Consider the following 14982-nt stretch of genomic DNA (forward strand, 5'->3'; position numbering starts at 1 on the left):
CGACGTCACAGAGTAGGGTCCTCTCACCTGGGCCCACGGGGAAGTCCTGGAGCTGCAAACCAGAGACTGCAGTCCTGTAACTCGGAATCTCCTCATCTACCTGCTGTGCCTCTGCCAGTGCCTCAAAGTCTACCCCTTGGGAAAGGGCATGAACGGTAGGGCGAGAGAGCGCATCCGCCACGACATTGTCCTTACCCGAGACGTGCCGGACATCCGTTGTGTATTCAGAGATGTAGGACAGGTGGCGTTGCTGGCGGGATGACCAGGGGTCGGATGCTTTCGTAAACGCAAAGGTAAGCGGTTTGTGGTCCGTGAACGCGGTGAAGGGCCGACCTTCTAGGAAGTACCTGAAATGCCGGATTGCCAGGTAGAGCGCCAACAGTTCCCGGTCAAAAGCACCGTACTTGAGCTCGGGTGGCCGCAGGTGTTTGCTGAAAAACGCCAGGGGTTGCCAGCGACCTGCGATGAGCTGCTCCAGCACCCCACCGACTGCCGTGTTTGATGCGTCCACTGTGAGGGCGGTAGGGGTGTCCATTCTGGGATGTACTAGCATTGCGGCGTCAGCCAAAGCTTCCTTCGTTTGAACGAAAGCAGCGGCGGACTCCTCGTCCCAGGTAATGTCCTTGCTCGGACCCGACATCAGGGCGAACAGGGGGCGCATGATCCGGGCAGCTGAAGGGAGGAAGCGGCGGTAGAAATTGACCATACCTACGAATTCCTGAAGGCCTTTGACCGTGGTGGGTCGGGGGAAGTGGCGGACCGCATCTACCTTAGCGGGCAGAGGGGTTGCCCCGTCTTTAGTAATCCTGTGGCCCAGGAAGTCAATGGTATCAAGTCCGAACTGGCATTTGGCAGGGTTAATTGTAAGACCGTACTCACTCAGTCGGGCGCAGAGTTGACGGAGGTGGGACAGATGCTCCTGACGACTGCCGCTGGCTATGAGGATGTCATCCAAATAGATGAACGCGAAGTCCAGGTCCCGTCCCACCGCGTCCATTAACCGCTGGAACGTCTGTGCGGCATTCTTCAGGCCGAACGGCATGCGGAGGAACTCGAAGAGGCCAAACGGGGTGATGAGAGCCGTCTTGGGGACGTCGTCAGGATGCATCGGGATTTGATGGTACCCTCGGACAAGGTCGACCTTGGAGAAGATCCGGGCGCCGTGCAGGTTTGCCGCAAAGTCCTGAATGTGCGGCACAGGGTAGCGGTCCGGTGTGGTAGCCTCGTTCAGCCTGCGGTAGTCGCCGCACGGTCTCCAGCCCCCCGTCGCTTTGGGCACCATGTGCAGGGGGGAAGCCCAGGGGCTGTCGGACCGCCGGATGATCCCCAATTCCTCCATTCTCTGGAACTCCTCCTTCGCCAGTCGGAGCCTGTCCGGGGGAAGCCGCCGAGCACGGGCATGGAGGGGTGGTCCCTGTGTCGGGATGTGGTGCTGTACGCCGTGCCTGGGCATGGCTGCTGTGAACTGCGGTGCCAGAACCGATGGGAACTCCGCCAGGACCCTGGTGAAGTCGTTGTCGGACAGCGTGATGGAGCCGAGGTGAGGGGCTGGCAACTGGGCCGCGCCCAGGGAGAACGTCTGAAAGGTCTCGGCGTGTACCAGTCTCTTCCTGGGCAGGTCAACCAGCAGGCTGTGAGCTCGCAAAAAATCCGCACCCAGAAGCGGTTGGGCTACGGCGGCCAGTGTGAAGTCCCACGTGAACTGGCTGGGGCCGAACTGTAGCTGCACCTGACGGGTGCCATAGGTCCTTACTGTGCTGCCATTCACGGCCCTCAGGGGGGGACCCGGTGCCCTGCTGCGAGTGTCGTAACTTGTCGGAGGTAAAACGCTGACCTCAGCCCCAGTATCGACCAAAAAGCGGCGTCCCGACCTGCTATCCCACACATACAGGAGGCTATCCCGATGGCCAGCCGCCGTAGCCATCAGCGGCGGCTGGCCCTGGCGTTTCCCGGGAACTTGCAGGGCGGGCGGCAACGGCGGGCTTCTGCGCCCCACCGCTGGTGGTAGAAGCACCAGTGGTCATTGGGCCGGGGGTTAGTGGGCTCTGCGGCCGGGCCTGGACTGGTTTGCTGCCGGGAGCGTGGCTGGGAGATCTGTGCGATGGACGCCCCGCTCACCTTTTTGGCGTTCCACAGCAAGTCCGCCCGGGCTGCCACCTTCCGGGGGTCACTGAAATCCGCGTCGGACAGCAGCAGGCGTATGTCCTCGGGCAGCTGCTCCAGGAATGCCTGCTCAAACATGAGGCCTGTGTGTCCCTCGGCCAGAGACAACATCTCGTTCATTAAAGCCGATGGAGGTCTGTCGCCCAAGCCATCCAGGTGCAGTAAACGGGCAGCCCGCTCGCGCCGTGAGAGTCCGAAAATCCTGAGGAGCAGGGCTTTGAATTCCATGTACTTGCCGTCTGCCGGGGGCGACTGTACGAACTCCGCGACCTGGGCAGCTGTGTCCTGGTCGAGGGAGCCCACCACGTAGTAGTAGCGGGTGTCTTCTGAGGTGATCCGGCGAACGTGGAATTGGGCTTCGGCTTGCTGGAACCATAGGTCCGGGCGCTGTGTCCAGAAACCCGGCAGTTTCAACGAAACCGCATGAACAGAGGCGGCGTCGGTCATTTCTGGTCCAAAAATCGTTTGGACCGTCGGGGTCACCAATTGTAGCGGTGTGCTACAAACAGCGCTAAAATTACGACACGGAGTCGGTAACTGCAGTCGAAGGAAAAACTTTATTCGAAAACTTCAGCCTCACTTTTAAGCCTCTGTCAACCGGCCCCCCATGGCGAAGAGGCTCCAAAGCTCTGTGCTCGCAAACCCCCGTAGGCTATCTAATTGTGAGTCGGTTCGCATACGCTAGGAAATGAGCCGCCACAGTATATTGAAATTGATAAGAATCTGAATGGCAGTTGAAATTTTACATGGACAGGACAAAATGTTGCATATTAAAAAGTTTAACTAGTGAAGGTCTTGTACAGTAAATGGCATGGCACTTCAGTGTTTATAGAACAGAGACCGATGGGTAAGAGTCATAGAGAATCAGAGTTATACTGTTCATCAGTCCAAATGGCTCATGTCAATCACAGCATCCTCTTTGCTCGTCACAGTTGCCTGCATTCAACCCATAACTCTCTAAGCCCCTCCCCTCCATACACTTCTTAAACATTGAAATTGTATAACCTCAACCACTTTTTGTGGCAGCTCATTCAAGGCAACCTCCGTGGAAAGAAGTTACTTCTCAGTTCTCTCTTAAATCTCTTCTCCTCTCACCTTGTGTCTGTGCCCTTTCATTTTGGACTCCTCAACCCTGGAAAAAAGACAATGTCTGCCCACCCTTATTCTCCTATGTATCAAGGAATAAAGATCCAGCATGATAAATCTCTCCATATAATCCAGACCTTTGAATCCTAGTAAGTCTCTTCTGCACATTCTCCAACTTGACAACGTCTTTCCTATAATATTGTGCTGCACAGTTAAAGAAAATTTATTAATTAAGTACATATATGTCATCCTTGAGATTTATTTTCTTGAGGGCATGCTCAATAAATCCAATAACATGAGAAATAAGAAATAGGAGCAGGAGTAGGCCATCTGCTCCGCCATTCAATAAGATCATGGCTGATCTGGTCACAGACTCATCCCCACCTCCCTGTCTTTTTCCCATAACCCTTAATTTCCCCACTATGCAAAAATCTATCCAACCTTGTCTTAAATATATTTAGTGAGGTAGCCTCCACTGCTTCATTAGGCAGAGAATTCAATAGATAATAATATAATCAATGTAAGACTGTACTAAGTATGGACAACCAGTGTACAATAGGCAACAAACGGCAAATACAAATAATAATAACAAAAATAAACAAGCAAATGATTATCAGGAACGTGAGATGAAGAGCCCCTGAGAGTGGGTCTTTAGGTTACCCTCTCTGGTTCAGGAAACTTATGGTTGAGGGGTAATAACTGTTCCTGAACCTGATGGTGCGAGTCCTGAGGTTCTATATCTTCTTCCTGATGCCAGCAGCAAGAAGTGAGCATGACCTGGATAAATGGGATCCCTGATTATGGATCCCGCTTTCCTGCACCAACACTCTGTGTAGATGTGCTCAATAGTGTAGAGGGATTTACTGGTGATGCACTGGGCCATAGCTACTGCTTTTGGTAGGATTTTCTGTTTAAGGGCATTGGTGTTTCCATACCAGGCTGTGATGCAGCCAATCAATATACTCTCCACCAGACAGCAATAGAAATTTGTCAAAAGTTTCAGACGTTATACTGAATCTTCACAAGCTTTTAAGGAAGTAGAGGCACTGCCGTGTTGTCTTCATAATGGTATTTGTGTGTTGGACCCAGGAAAGGTCCTCTGAAATGCAACCAGCAAGGAATTTGTGTACAAAATGATGAGAAGTATTGATCGTGTGAATAGTCAGAGGCTTTTTCCAGGGCTGAAACAGCTATCACGAGAGGGCAGTTTTAAGGTGCTTGGAAGTAGGTACAGAGGAGATGTCAGGGGTAAGTTGTTGTTGTATTTTTATGTAGAAAGTGGTGAGTGCGTGGAATGGGCTGCCAGCGATGGTGGTGGAGGTGGATACAATAGGGTCTTTTAAGGGACTCCTGGATAGGTACACGGAGCTTAGAAAAATAGAGGGCTGTGAGTAACCCTAGGTAATTTCTAAAGTAAGTATGTGTTCGGCATAGCATTGTGGGCCGCAGGGCCTGTATTGGGCTGTAGTTTTTCTATGTTTTATGAATTTAAAGGGGCAGACCCCATCCATGTCTGATGAGGACCAACTCATGGACCTTCGGTTTCCTCCTCCTGAAATCAATAAGCAGTTCCCATGTTAGCCTGACTTATGCTAGTAGAGCTAGTGCTGTACAGCAGAGAAATAGTCCCTTCAGTCCACCACATCCATGCTGACTTTCGCCCACCTACATAATCCCATTTGCCCAAATTCTGCCTACATTCTTCTATACTTTGCCTATTTGGGCCCATTTCTAAAACATGTTTTGCCATTGGAGAGGGTTCAGAGGAAATTTACAAGAATGATCTCAAGAATGAAAGGGTTAACATCAAACATAGAAGCAGAACTAGACCTAATCCATCATTTGAAGAGTGTTTGTTAACTCTTGGCCTGTACTCACTGGAGATTAGAAGAATGGAGGGGGGGGGGCATGGGGAAAAAACATAGAATAGTACAGCACATTACAGGCCCTTTGGCCCACAATGTTGTGCTGACCCTCAAACCCTGCCTCACATATAACCCCCCACCTTAAATTCCTCCATATATTTGTCTCGCAGTCTCTTAAACTTCACTAGTGCGTCTACCTCCACCACTGACTCAGGCACTGAAGAGAAGAAAACCTCAGTGAAAACCACTAAATATTAAAAGGCTGAGATGAAGTGGATGTTGGCAGGATATTTCCAATAGCAGAAGAATCAAGGATCAGAGAACATAGCCTCAGAACAGAAGGGTGTCCCTTTAGCCAGAGGTCAGTATATCATGGGTTTCATTGCCTCAGGCAGCTGTGGAGGCCTAGTTATTTGGTACATTTAAAGCGCAGATTGATAGTTATTGATTAGTACAATGTCAAAGGTTGAAGAAAGCAGGAGAGTGGTGGTGAGAGGGAATACAAATCAATCATGACAATAGTGCAGCAAACTCGAAGAGGCAATTGACTCAATTCAGCTCCTATGCCTGCTGGGCTTTCTTTAATTGCCTATCGAAATACATCTTAAATGTAGTATGTAATCAGAACTGATTCCACTGCCTTCTCTGGTACAGCATTCCAAATAGCAACTGCATGTAAAAGAAACATAACCTTCTGATTCATTTAAAAACCCCTCCCTGTCATCTAAACCTATTCTTCTTGTTTTTGTTATCTGTATCATGGGTACAAGATTTTGATCTTCTACCCTACAGATCTCTCAATCTACTTTGTTCCAAGGAAAAAAACTCAACCTATCCATAATCTCCCCCATTACTAGAAGCACCTGTATCTAGACAACTTGCTGGGTGATATTCCTCTACAGAAATGGTAAACTTTGAGATCAATAGAGCTTTTTGGTGCTATTAGTTTGTTTCTTTTATAATTCCAGATTTCCAAAACCCTCAATATTTTACTTTCACTTTAAGCTCTAATTATATAAAGTAAAAAAAAGCGTTGCACATATTCAGTTAACCACAAATAGTCAAATAGTCAAATAATTTGATAATGGACAAAAAGCAATTAGCAAAATTGAACATGTTTCTGTGATGAAAACCATCTACGTGATAAATGAGTCAACTTTGCACATATCTGAAACACATACTGAAAACGCCTCAAATCGTTGAGTAACACTATGTTCTTCAATATTGCCAAAAACATAAATACACACGTGGCGCAACAATAAATATTCCAATAAACTGTAGATTCATAAAAGGTAACCAGCTGTCTTTGGGCGTACCAACGCTTTCTGGTAGCTGTCATACAAATCTCTCGATCAAACCAACCACAAAACAAACTACAGTTAATAAAAAAGGAAGAACCCTGGTTTCAAGGCTCGAGTTCTAAGAACATAACACTGCAAAGTTTTATTCTTCTTGCTTTTAATCAGCTGCAAAATTTTAATGGTCACGATGGAAAATCGTTCCCGCAGGGGATGCCCCACCGTTTGCTTGTGAGAAACAAAGCCTTTCATAGCTCTGACATGGTTTGCTTTATACAATTAAAACATGAAGCTATTAAATGTTTATGGAAATGCAATATTACGTACACATCCAGTAAAACATTATGCACATATTTAAATGAGACATCGGAACCATGCAGAACAACACGTCTAACTATTCAGTAGACCAAACTGTGTGTGGACCGTCTATTTATCAGTGGTGGAACTCGATCAGTCCAAAGTTGTAAACTGTATTCAACATCATCGTAGACTTATTTGGGAGGGAAATTCTTACTGTACTGTTACCCTAGCAGCAAGAAATGAATTATGGAACATTTATACTGGGAGTACCTTTGTCTTTGAAAACAAGATCCTTTTCATTGTGCTGCATTTTAAGTAGTGGTAGACCACAATACACCCAGATTAGAGAGGATATACTTACCCTCACCAAATTACTGACAGCAGCCTGTACAGCAGCAACCGGGCCCGTAAGATCAGGAATAGCTTTTCCATCCACTTCACCCTCTTCGTGCATAATAACCAGATGGGAAATTTGTTGAGCCACGGGCTCCAGGATACTTTCTATCGTCTTCGTATGAAACACAGGCATCGTTGCAACTCAAGCAGGACCAAAATCAAAGTGCACCCAAAGTTAAAGAGAAGAAGACGATGCTTCTAGTCAAGATATATTCGAAATACTTCCGCTTTCTACTTTACAATACACAAGAAAAGAACACTCCCAAACGATTTTCCTCGAGCAAGTCTCCCTTCTAGTGGATACTTTCTCTCCCACCCCGCCCTTCGCCAATTGTCTAACGTCATCTTCGGCGAGAGTGCCCTCTCACTGGTCTGTGTAGCATTCAATCAACTATGAGGCACGGTTTTCTTTTTAATTCCGCCCCTTAGTGTGCGTCGTTTCCGGCGGGATTGGCGAACGGGCGTTGTTTCTCTCTTGGACCTTCTGAGTGCTGGTGACGTAAGGCGGTCTACTTCCTTAAAAGGGAATTCTGTCCTCTGGTATGGAATGTTTGGCGCTGTTGAAGTGCGGCTGAAGCCACTCAAGGCGTAGGCAGACTCTCCAGACCATCTTTTACCTGGAACTCCATTGAACTGGATGATAATGAACGGCCATTTTTCATTCGAGCGTTTGGAGATATTAGCAAAAAGACTCAATGCAAGGGCAATCCAGAATTCCAGATGACAAACCTGTTTGAGGTCCCGAACACAAGAATATCTGCAGATGCTGGAAATTTAAAGAAACATACACAAAATGTTGGAAGAACTCAGCAGGCCATGCAGCATCTATGAAAAAGAGTAAACAGCCGACATTTCGGGACAAGACCCTTCATCAAGACTGAAAAGGAAGGGGAAAATGCGAGAGTATGAAGGTTGGGGGAGGGGAGGAAGAAGTAGAGGGCAGTAGGTGATAGATGAAACTGGGGGAGGGGTGAAGTAAAGGGCTGGGAGTTTGATGTGGAAGTGGTAGAGGGCTGGAGGTGTGGGTAATCTGATAAAAGATAGCAAACCATGGAAGAAAGGGAAGTGATGGACAGGTAAGGAGATAAGTTGAAAGAGGGAAATAGGAATGGAGAATAGTGGGGGGTGGGAGGCAATTTCCAGAAGTTTGAGAAACTGATATTCATGCCATCAGGTTGGAGGCTACCTAGACAGAATATAAGTGTTTGCTCCTTCAACATGAGTGTGACCTCATCTCAGCAGTAGAGGACCATGAACTGATGTTGGAATGGGAAGTGTGATTTAGCCACCCATCACAATTCCTATTCCAACATATCAGTCCATGGCCTTCTATACTACCACGATGAGGCCACATTCAGGTTGTCAAAAACACTGCGTGCTACTCTTTTACTCTTGCCTGATGGTATTTTCCATTTTGGTTCTTGTCTCACATTAGGTGTTTTTCTTAGCATTTCTTGTACTGGGGAGTCTGTTGGTCTCATTAACAACTCATTGCAAGATGAAGAACACTGTAACTGCCAGTATTAAATCATTTTACTTACCCTATCTCGGGCTCTTTTACTCCTCTATCCCCCATCCTCTCACTCATACCAACTTGGATCTTTCCTTATCTCAATCATGCTGAAGAGTTTTGAAAACCTGAAATGTTGACTGTTTCTACAAATGATGGTTGAATGCTGAGGTTTTTTTTATTCTCTCCAGCATTTACTGTTTATTTTAAGTTAGGTTTGTCAGATGCATGAATGCATTTATGTACAGGTGCAATGAAAAACTTGCAGCAACAACAAAGCACACAGCATCATACAAGTAGCAATCACAAGAAAAACAAATTGTATACTTGACTCAAAATAATCCATTTCAATATAAAGCAGCATTTGTAGTTTTGCTAAACTATAGTGATTGGGGTTTTGCTGGTTATTTCAAGAATCAAATGGTTAAAGGGAAGTAGCTTTCTTGAACCTGGTTGTGTGGGACTTGAGGCTTCTGTACATATTGTCTGATGGTAGCTTTGAAAGGATGGTGTGACAGAATATGGTTTTCTTTAATGATGGATGTTGCCTTCTATAGACAGCACCTTCTGTAGGTGCTACCAGTGGTGAGGAGGGATGTGCCCATAATGTATTTTACAGAGTCTTGATTAGTAAATGTGTCAAAGGTCAGGGGAGAACACAAAAGAATGGGATTGAGGGGGAAAATAAATCAGCCATGATGGATCAGATTTGATGGGCTGAATGTCCTAATTCTGCTCCTGTGTCTATAACCATATAACAATTACAGCACAGAAACAAGCCATCTTGGTCCTTCTAGTCCATGATGAACGCTTACTCTCACCTAGTCCCACCGACCTGCACTCAGCCCATAACCCTCCATTCCTTTCCTGTCCATATACCTATCCAATTTTACTTTAAATGGCAATACCAAACCTGCCTCTACCACTTCTACTGGAAAGCTTGTTCGACACAGCTACCACTGAGTAAAGAAATTCCCCTTGTGTTACCCCTAAACTTTTGCCCCTTAACTCTCAACAGAATAGACAATAGGTGCAGAAGTAGACCATTCGGCCCTTCGAGCCTGCACCGCCATTCTGAGATCATGGTTGATCATCTACTATCAATACCCGGTTCCTGCCTTGTCCCTATATCCCTTGATTCCCCTATCCATAAGATACCTATCTAGCTCCTTCTTGAAAGCATCCAGAGAATTGGCCTCCACTGCCTTCTGAGGCAGTGCATTCCACACCCCCACAACTCTCTGGGAGAAGAAGTTTTTCCTTAACTCTGTCCTAAATGACTTACCCCTTATTCTTAAACCATGCCCTCTGGTACTGGACTCTCCCAGCATCTGGAACATATTTCCTGCCTCTATCTTGTCCAATCCCTTAATAATCTTATATGTTGCAATCAGATCCCCTCTCAATCTCCTTAATTCCAGCGTGTACAAGCCCAGTCTCTCTAACCTCTCTGCGTAAGACAGTCCGGACATCCCAGGAATTAACCTCGTGAATCTATGCTGCACTTCCTCTACAGCCAGGATGTCCTTCCTTAACCCTGGAGACCAAAACTGTACACAATACTCCAGGTGTGATCTCACCAGGGCCCTGTACAAATGCAAAAGGATTTCCTTGCTCTTGTACTCAATTCCCTTTGTAATAAAGGCCAACATTCCATTAGCCTTCTTCACTGCCTGCTGCACTTGCTCATTCACCTTCTGTGACTGATGAACAAGGACTCCTAGATCTCTTTGTATTTCTCCCTTACCCAACTCTACACCGTTCAGATAATAATCTGCCTTCCTGTTCTTACTCCCAAAGTGGATAACCTCACACTTATTCACATTAAACGTCATCTGCCAAGTATCTGCCCACTCACCCAGCCTATCCGTCACCCTGAATTCTAACATCCTCATCACATGTCACACTGCCACCCAGTTTAGTATCATCAGCAAACTTGCTGATGTTATTCTCAATGCCTTCATCTAAAATGTTGATGTAAATCGTAAACAGCTGTGGCCCCAATACCGAGCCCTGTGGCACCCCACTAGTCACCACCTGCCATTCTGAGAAACACCCATTCACCTCTACCCTTTGCTTTCTATCTGCCAACCAGTTTTCTATCCATGTCAGTGTCTTCCCCCCAATGCCATGAGTTCTGCTTTTACCCACCAATCTCCTATGTGGGATCTTATCAAATGCCTTCTGAAAATCGAGGTACAGTACATCTACTGGATCTCCCTTGTCTAGTTTCTTGGTTACATCCTCGAAAAACTCCAATAGATTAATCAAGCATGATTTGCCCTTGGTAAATCCATGCTGGCTCAGCCCAATCCGATCACTGCTATCTAGATATGCCACTATTTCATTCTTAATAATGGACTCTAGCATCTTCCCCACTACTGATGTTAGGCTGACAGGATGATTGTTTTCTCCCTCCCTCCTTTCTTAAAAAGTGGGTTAACATTTGCCATTCTTCAATCCTCAGGAACTGATCCTGAATCTAAGGAACATTGGAAAATGATTACCAATGCATCTGTAATTTCCAGAGCCACCTCCTTTAGTACCCTAGGGTGCAGACCATCTGGACCTGGGGATTTGTTAGCCTTCAGTCCCATCAGTCTACTCATCACCGTTTCCTTCCTAATGTCAATCTGTTTCATTTCCTCTGTTACCCTATGTCCTTGGCCCATCCATACATCAGGGAGATTGCTTGTGTCTTCCCTATTGAAGACAGATCTAAAGTACTTATTAAATTCTTCTGCCATTTCTCTGTTTCCCATAACAATTTCACCCAATTCATTCTTCAAGGGCCCAACGTTGTCCTTAACTATCTTCTTTCTCTTCACATACCTAAGAAAAGCTTTTGCTATCCTCCTTTATATTCCTGGCTAGCTTGCGTTTGTACCTCATTTTTTCTCTACTTATTGCCTTTTTAGTTAAGTTCTGTTGTTCCTTAAAAATTACCCAATCATCTGTCTTCCCACTCACCTTAGCTCTGTCATACTTTTTTTTAAATGCTATGCAATCTCTGACTTCCTTTGTCAACCACTGTGGCCCCTTTCTCCCCTTTGAATCCTTCCTTCTCCAGGGGATGAACTGATATGCACCTTGTGCATTATTCCCAAGAATACCTGCCATTGCTGTTCCACTGTCTTTTCTGCTAGGATAGCTGTCCATTTAAATTTGGCCAGCTCCTCCCTCATGGCTCCATAGTCTCTTTTGTTCAACTATAACACTGACACCTCCAATCTGCCCTTATCCTTCTCAAATTGCAGATAAAAACTTATAATATTATGGTCACTACCTGCTAATGGCTCCTTTACTTCAAGATCGCTTATCAAATCCTGTTCATTATACACTAAATCCAGAATAGCCTTGTCCCTGGTCGGCTCTCGTACAAGCTGTTTCAAGAATGCATCCTGTAGACACTCTACAAACTCCCTATCCTGGGGTCCAGCACCAACCTGATTCTCCCAGTTCACCTGCATGTTGAAATCCCCCATAACTGCTGCGACATTACCTTTGCCACATGCCAATGTTAACTCCCTATTCAACTTGCACGCAATATCTACGCTACTGTTTGTGGGCCTGTAGACAACACCCATTAGGGTCTTTTTGCCCTTACTGTTCCTCTGTTCTATCCACACAGACTCTACTTCTCCTGATCCGATGTCCCCCCCCCCTTGCAAAACTCATGTCCTCTTGTTTGAATCTCCCCTACTCTCAATGAAAAAAGCCTATCCACATCAACTCTATCTATCCCCCTCATAATTTTAAATACCTCTATCAAGTCCCCCCTCAACCTTACAAAGAATAAAGACCTAACTTGTTCAACCTTTCCCTGTAATTTAGGTGCTGAAACCCAGGTAAAATTCTAGTAAATCTTCTCTGTACTCTCTCTATTTTGTTGACAGCTTTCCTGTAATTTGGTGACCAGAACTGTACACAATACTCCATTTCGGTCTTACCAGTGCCTTGTACAATTTTAACATTACATCCCAACTCCTATACTCAATGTTCAATCTAAGTTAGATATGGCCCTTGTGGATTATAGGGATCAGGGGGTATGGAGAGAAAGCAGGTACAGGGTTCTGAGTTGGATGATCAGCCATGATCATACTGAATGGCGGTGCAGGCTCAAAGGGCCGAATGGCCTACTCCTGCACCTATTTTCTATGTTTCTATGTTCTGATTAATGTAATTCATACTCTCTACAGCTTTTTGTGTTCCTGTACATTCAAATTGCTTTCCCAGACTGTAATGCAAATTGTCAGATACTTTCAACAGTACATCTGTAGAAATTTATTGAAGAGTTTAGTGACAAGCCAACCTCCTTAATGTGCTTTTTAAAAACTAAAAAGAAGCCAAGATGCTGGTGGACTTCCTTTTTAATTACATCCATGTGCTGTGCCAAGACAGGCTGTCCAATATGTTACTATACAAAAATTTAAAGGTACAGACACTCTCCACTGCTGATTTCAGCCAATATAAACTGGTACATGTTTGCCCTCTTTCCCTTTCTTTCATTCAGCTCCTTAGGTTAGACATAGTGAAAGGTTGTTTTACGGGCACCACTGATCCAGGTGACCCATCTTGCTCCAGTAAATTGGCTTTTGTCATCTGTGGTTTGTTCAACAACTCTAGTGTCTTGGTGCATTTGCAGGTGGCATTAAAGCAGTGCTTAGCCACAGTCTTTTGTAGAAAGAGAGTAGAGCAGGGAAGCTAAGCATGCAGCCTTGAGATGCATCTCCGTTGATCGTCAGTGATGAGTGACCCAATTTCCCTCAGGATCAATAAAGTATGTCTGTCTGTCTGTGTGAGGTGATTTTGTTATCAATCCTCAGTGAGAGATATCAGCCACTGAGGAAGTCAGGTATCCACTTACAGAGGGATGTACAGAGGCCCTGGTCTGAAAGCTTGGATCATGAAATTGAATGGGATAATTGTATTGAATGCCAAGCTGTAGTTGATATACAAATGCAACTTGACATAAAATTTCCTGTTAATTAGAACAGAGAAAAGCCAGAAAAATGTCACAAAATGGCAATTAATCAACACCTTCCTTAAAGATGATCTGTGGTAATAGGGAGCTTGGGGTGCATCACGTAATCTCTGAGGAAGGAGCAAACACGAGGAAATCTGCAGATGCTGGAAATCCAAACAACACACACAAAATGCTGGTGGGACGCAGCAGGCCAGGCAGCATCTATAAGGAGAAGCACTGTCAATGTTTCGGGCTGAGACCCTTCTGAGGAGACTCTGAGGAAGGATGTGGTTTGTGCTGTAAGACCATAAGACGTAAATGCAAAATTAGGCTATTCAGCCCATCAAGTCAGTCCTGCTATTCCATTATAGCTGATCCCAGATCTCACTCAACACATAATCTTTGATGCCCTGACCAATCAGGAAACTACCAATTTTTGCTTTAAATATACCCATGGTCTTGGGCTCCACAGCTGTCTGTGGCAGAGCATTCCACAGATTCACTATTCTCTGGCTGAAAAAATTACTCCTTACCTCTTATCTACTGAATTTTGAGGCTGTGCCCTCTAGTTCTGGTTACCGCACCATAGGAAACATCATCTCCGCATCCACGTTATCTGGTCCTTTCAAAATTTGGTAGGTTTCAGTGAGGTTCCCTGCCCCACCCTTCATTCTTCTAAATTCCAGTGAATACAGGCCCAGAGCTCCCAAACCTCAGATGCTAACCCCTTTATTCCTGGAATCATCCTTGTGAACTCCCCTGGACTCTGAATGACAACACATCCTTTCTGAGATATGGGGCCCAAAACTGTTAACGATACTACAATTGTGGCCTGACCAGTGTCTTAAAAAGCCTCAGCATTATCTCCTTTTTCTTACATTCTATTCCCCTTGAAATGAATGCCAACATTGCATTTGCCTTCTTTACCACAGAACAACCTATAAATTAATCTTTTGGGAGTCTTGCATGAGGATTTCTAAGTCCCTTTGCACCGCTGATGTTTTGAATTTTGCCCCATTTAGATAATAGTATGCCATTTTGTTCTTTTTACTAAAATGCATTATCATACATTTCCCAACACTGTATTCCATCTGCCACTGTTTTGCCCATTCTTCCAATTTGTCTTGAGGTCTGCAATCACAATGCTTCCTTAGCACTACCTACCCTTCCACCCACCTTCATATTATCTGCAAGCTTTGCCGTGAAGTCATCAATTCCATTACCTAAATCATTGACAAACAATGTAAAAAGTAGCAGTCCCAATACTGACCCATGAGGAACATCACTAGTTACTGGCAGCCTACCAGAAAAGGCTCCCTTTATTCCCACTCACTGCTTCTCGCCCATCAGCCATTCCTCTATGCATGCCAATATCTTTCCTGTAACAGAATAGGATTT

At 45.4% G+C, this 14982-nt stretch overlaps 1 protein-coding gene across 1 annotated transcript in view; it reads right to left on the reverse strand.

Moving 5' to 3' along the window:
• Positions 1–7436, reverse strand: part of LOC132379181 (vinculin) — a 293243-nt gene extending 285807 nt beyond the window's left edge. Inside the window, exon 1 of the mRNA XM_059946852.1 lies at positions 7074–7436. Within this exon, the coding sequence (XP_059802835.1) occupies positions 7074–7241 (168 nt within the window). The 5' untranslated portion in view covers positions 7242–7436. The remainder of the gene's footprint in view (positions 1–7073) is intronic.
• Positions 7437–14982: the final 7546 nt, after the last annotated feature.

Source organism: Hypanus sabinus, chromosome 21 (genome assembly GCF_030144855.1).
Source record: "Hypanus sabinus isolate sHypSab1 chromosome 21, sHypSab1.hap1, whole genome shotgun sequence".
Classification (NCBI taxonomy): domain Eukaryota; kingdom Metazoa; phylum Chordata; class Chondrichthyes; order Myliobatiformes; family Dasyatidae; genus Hypanus; species Hypanus sabinus.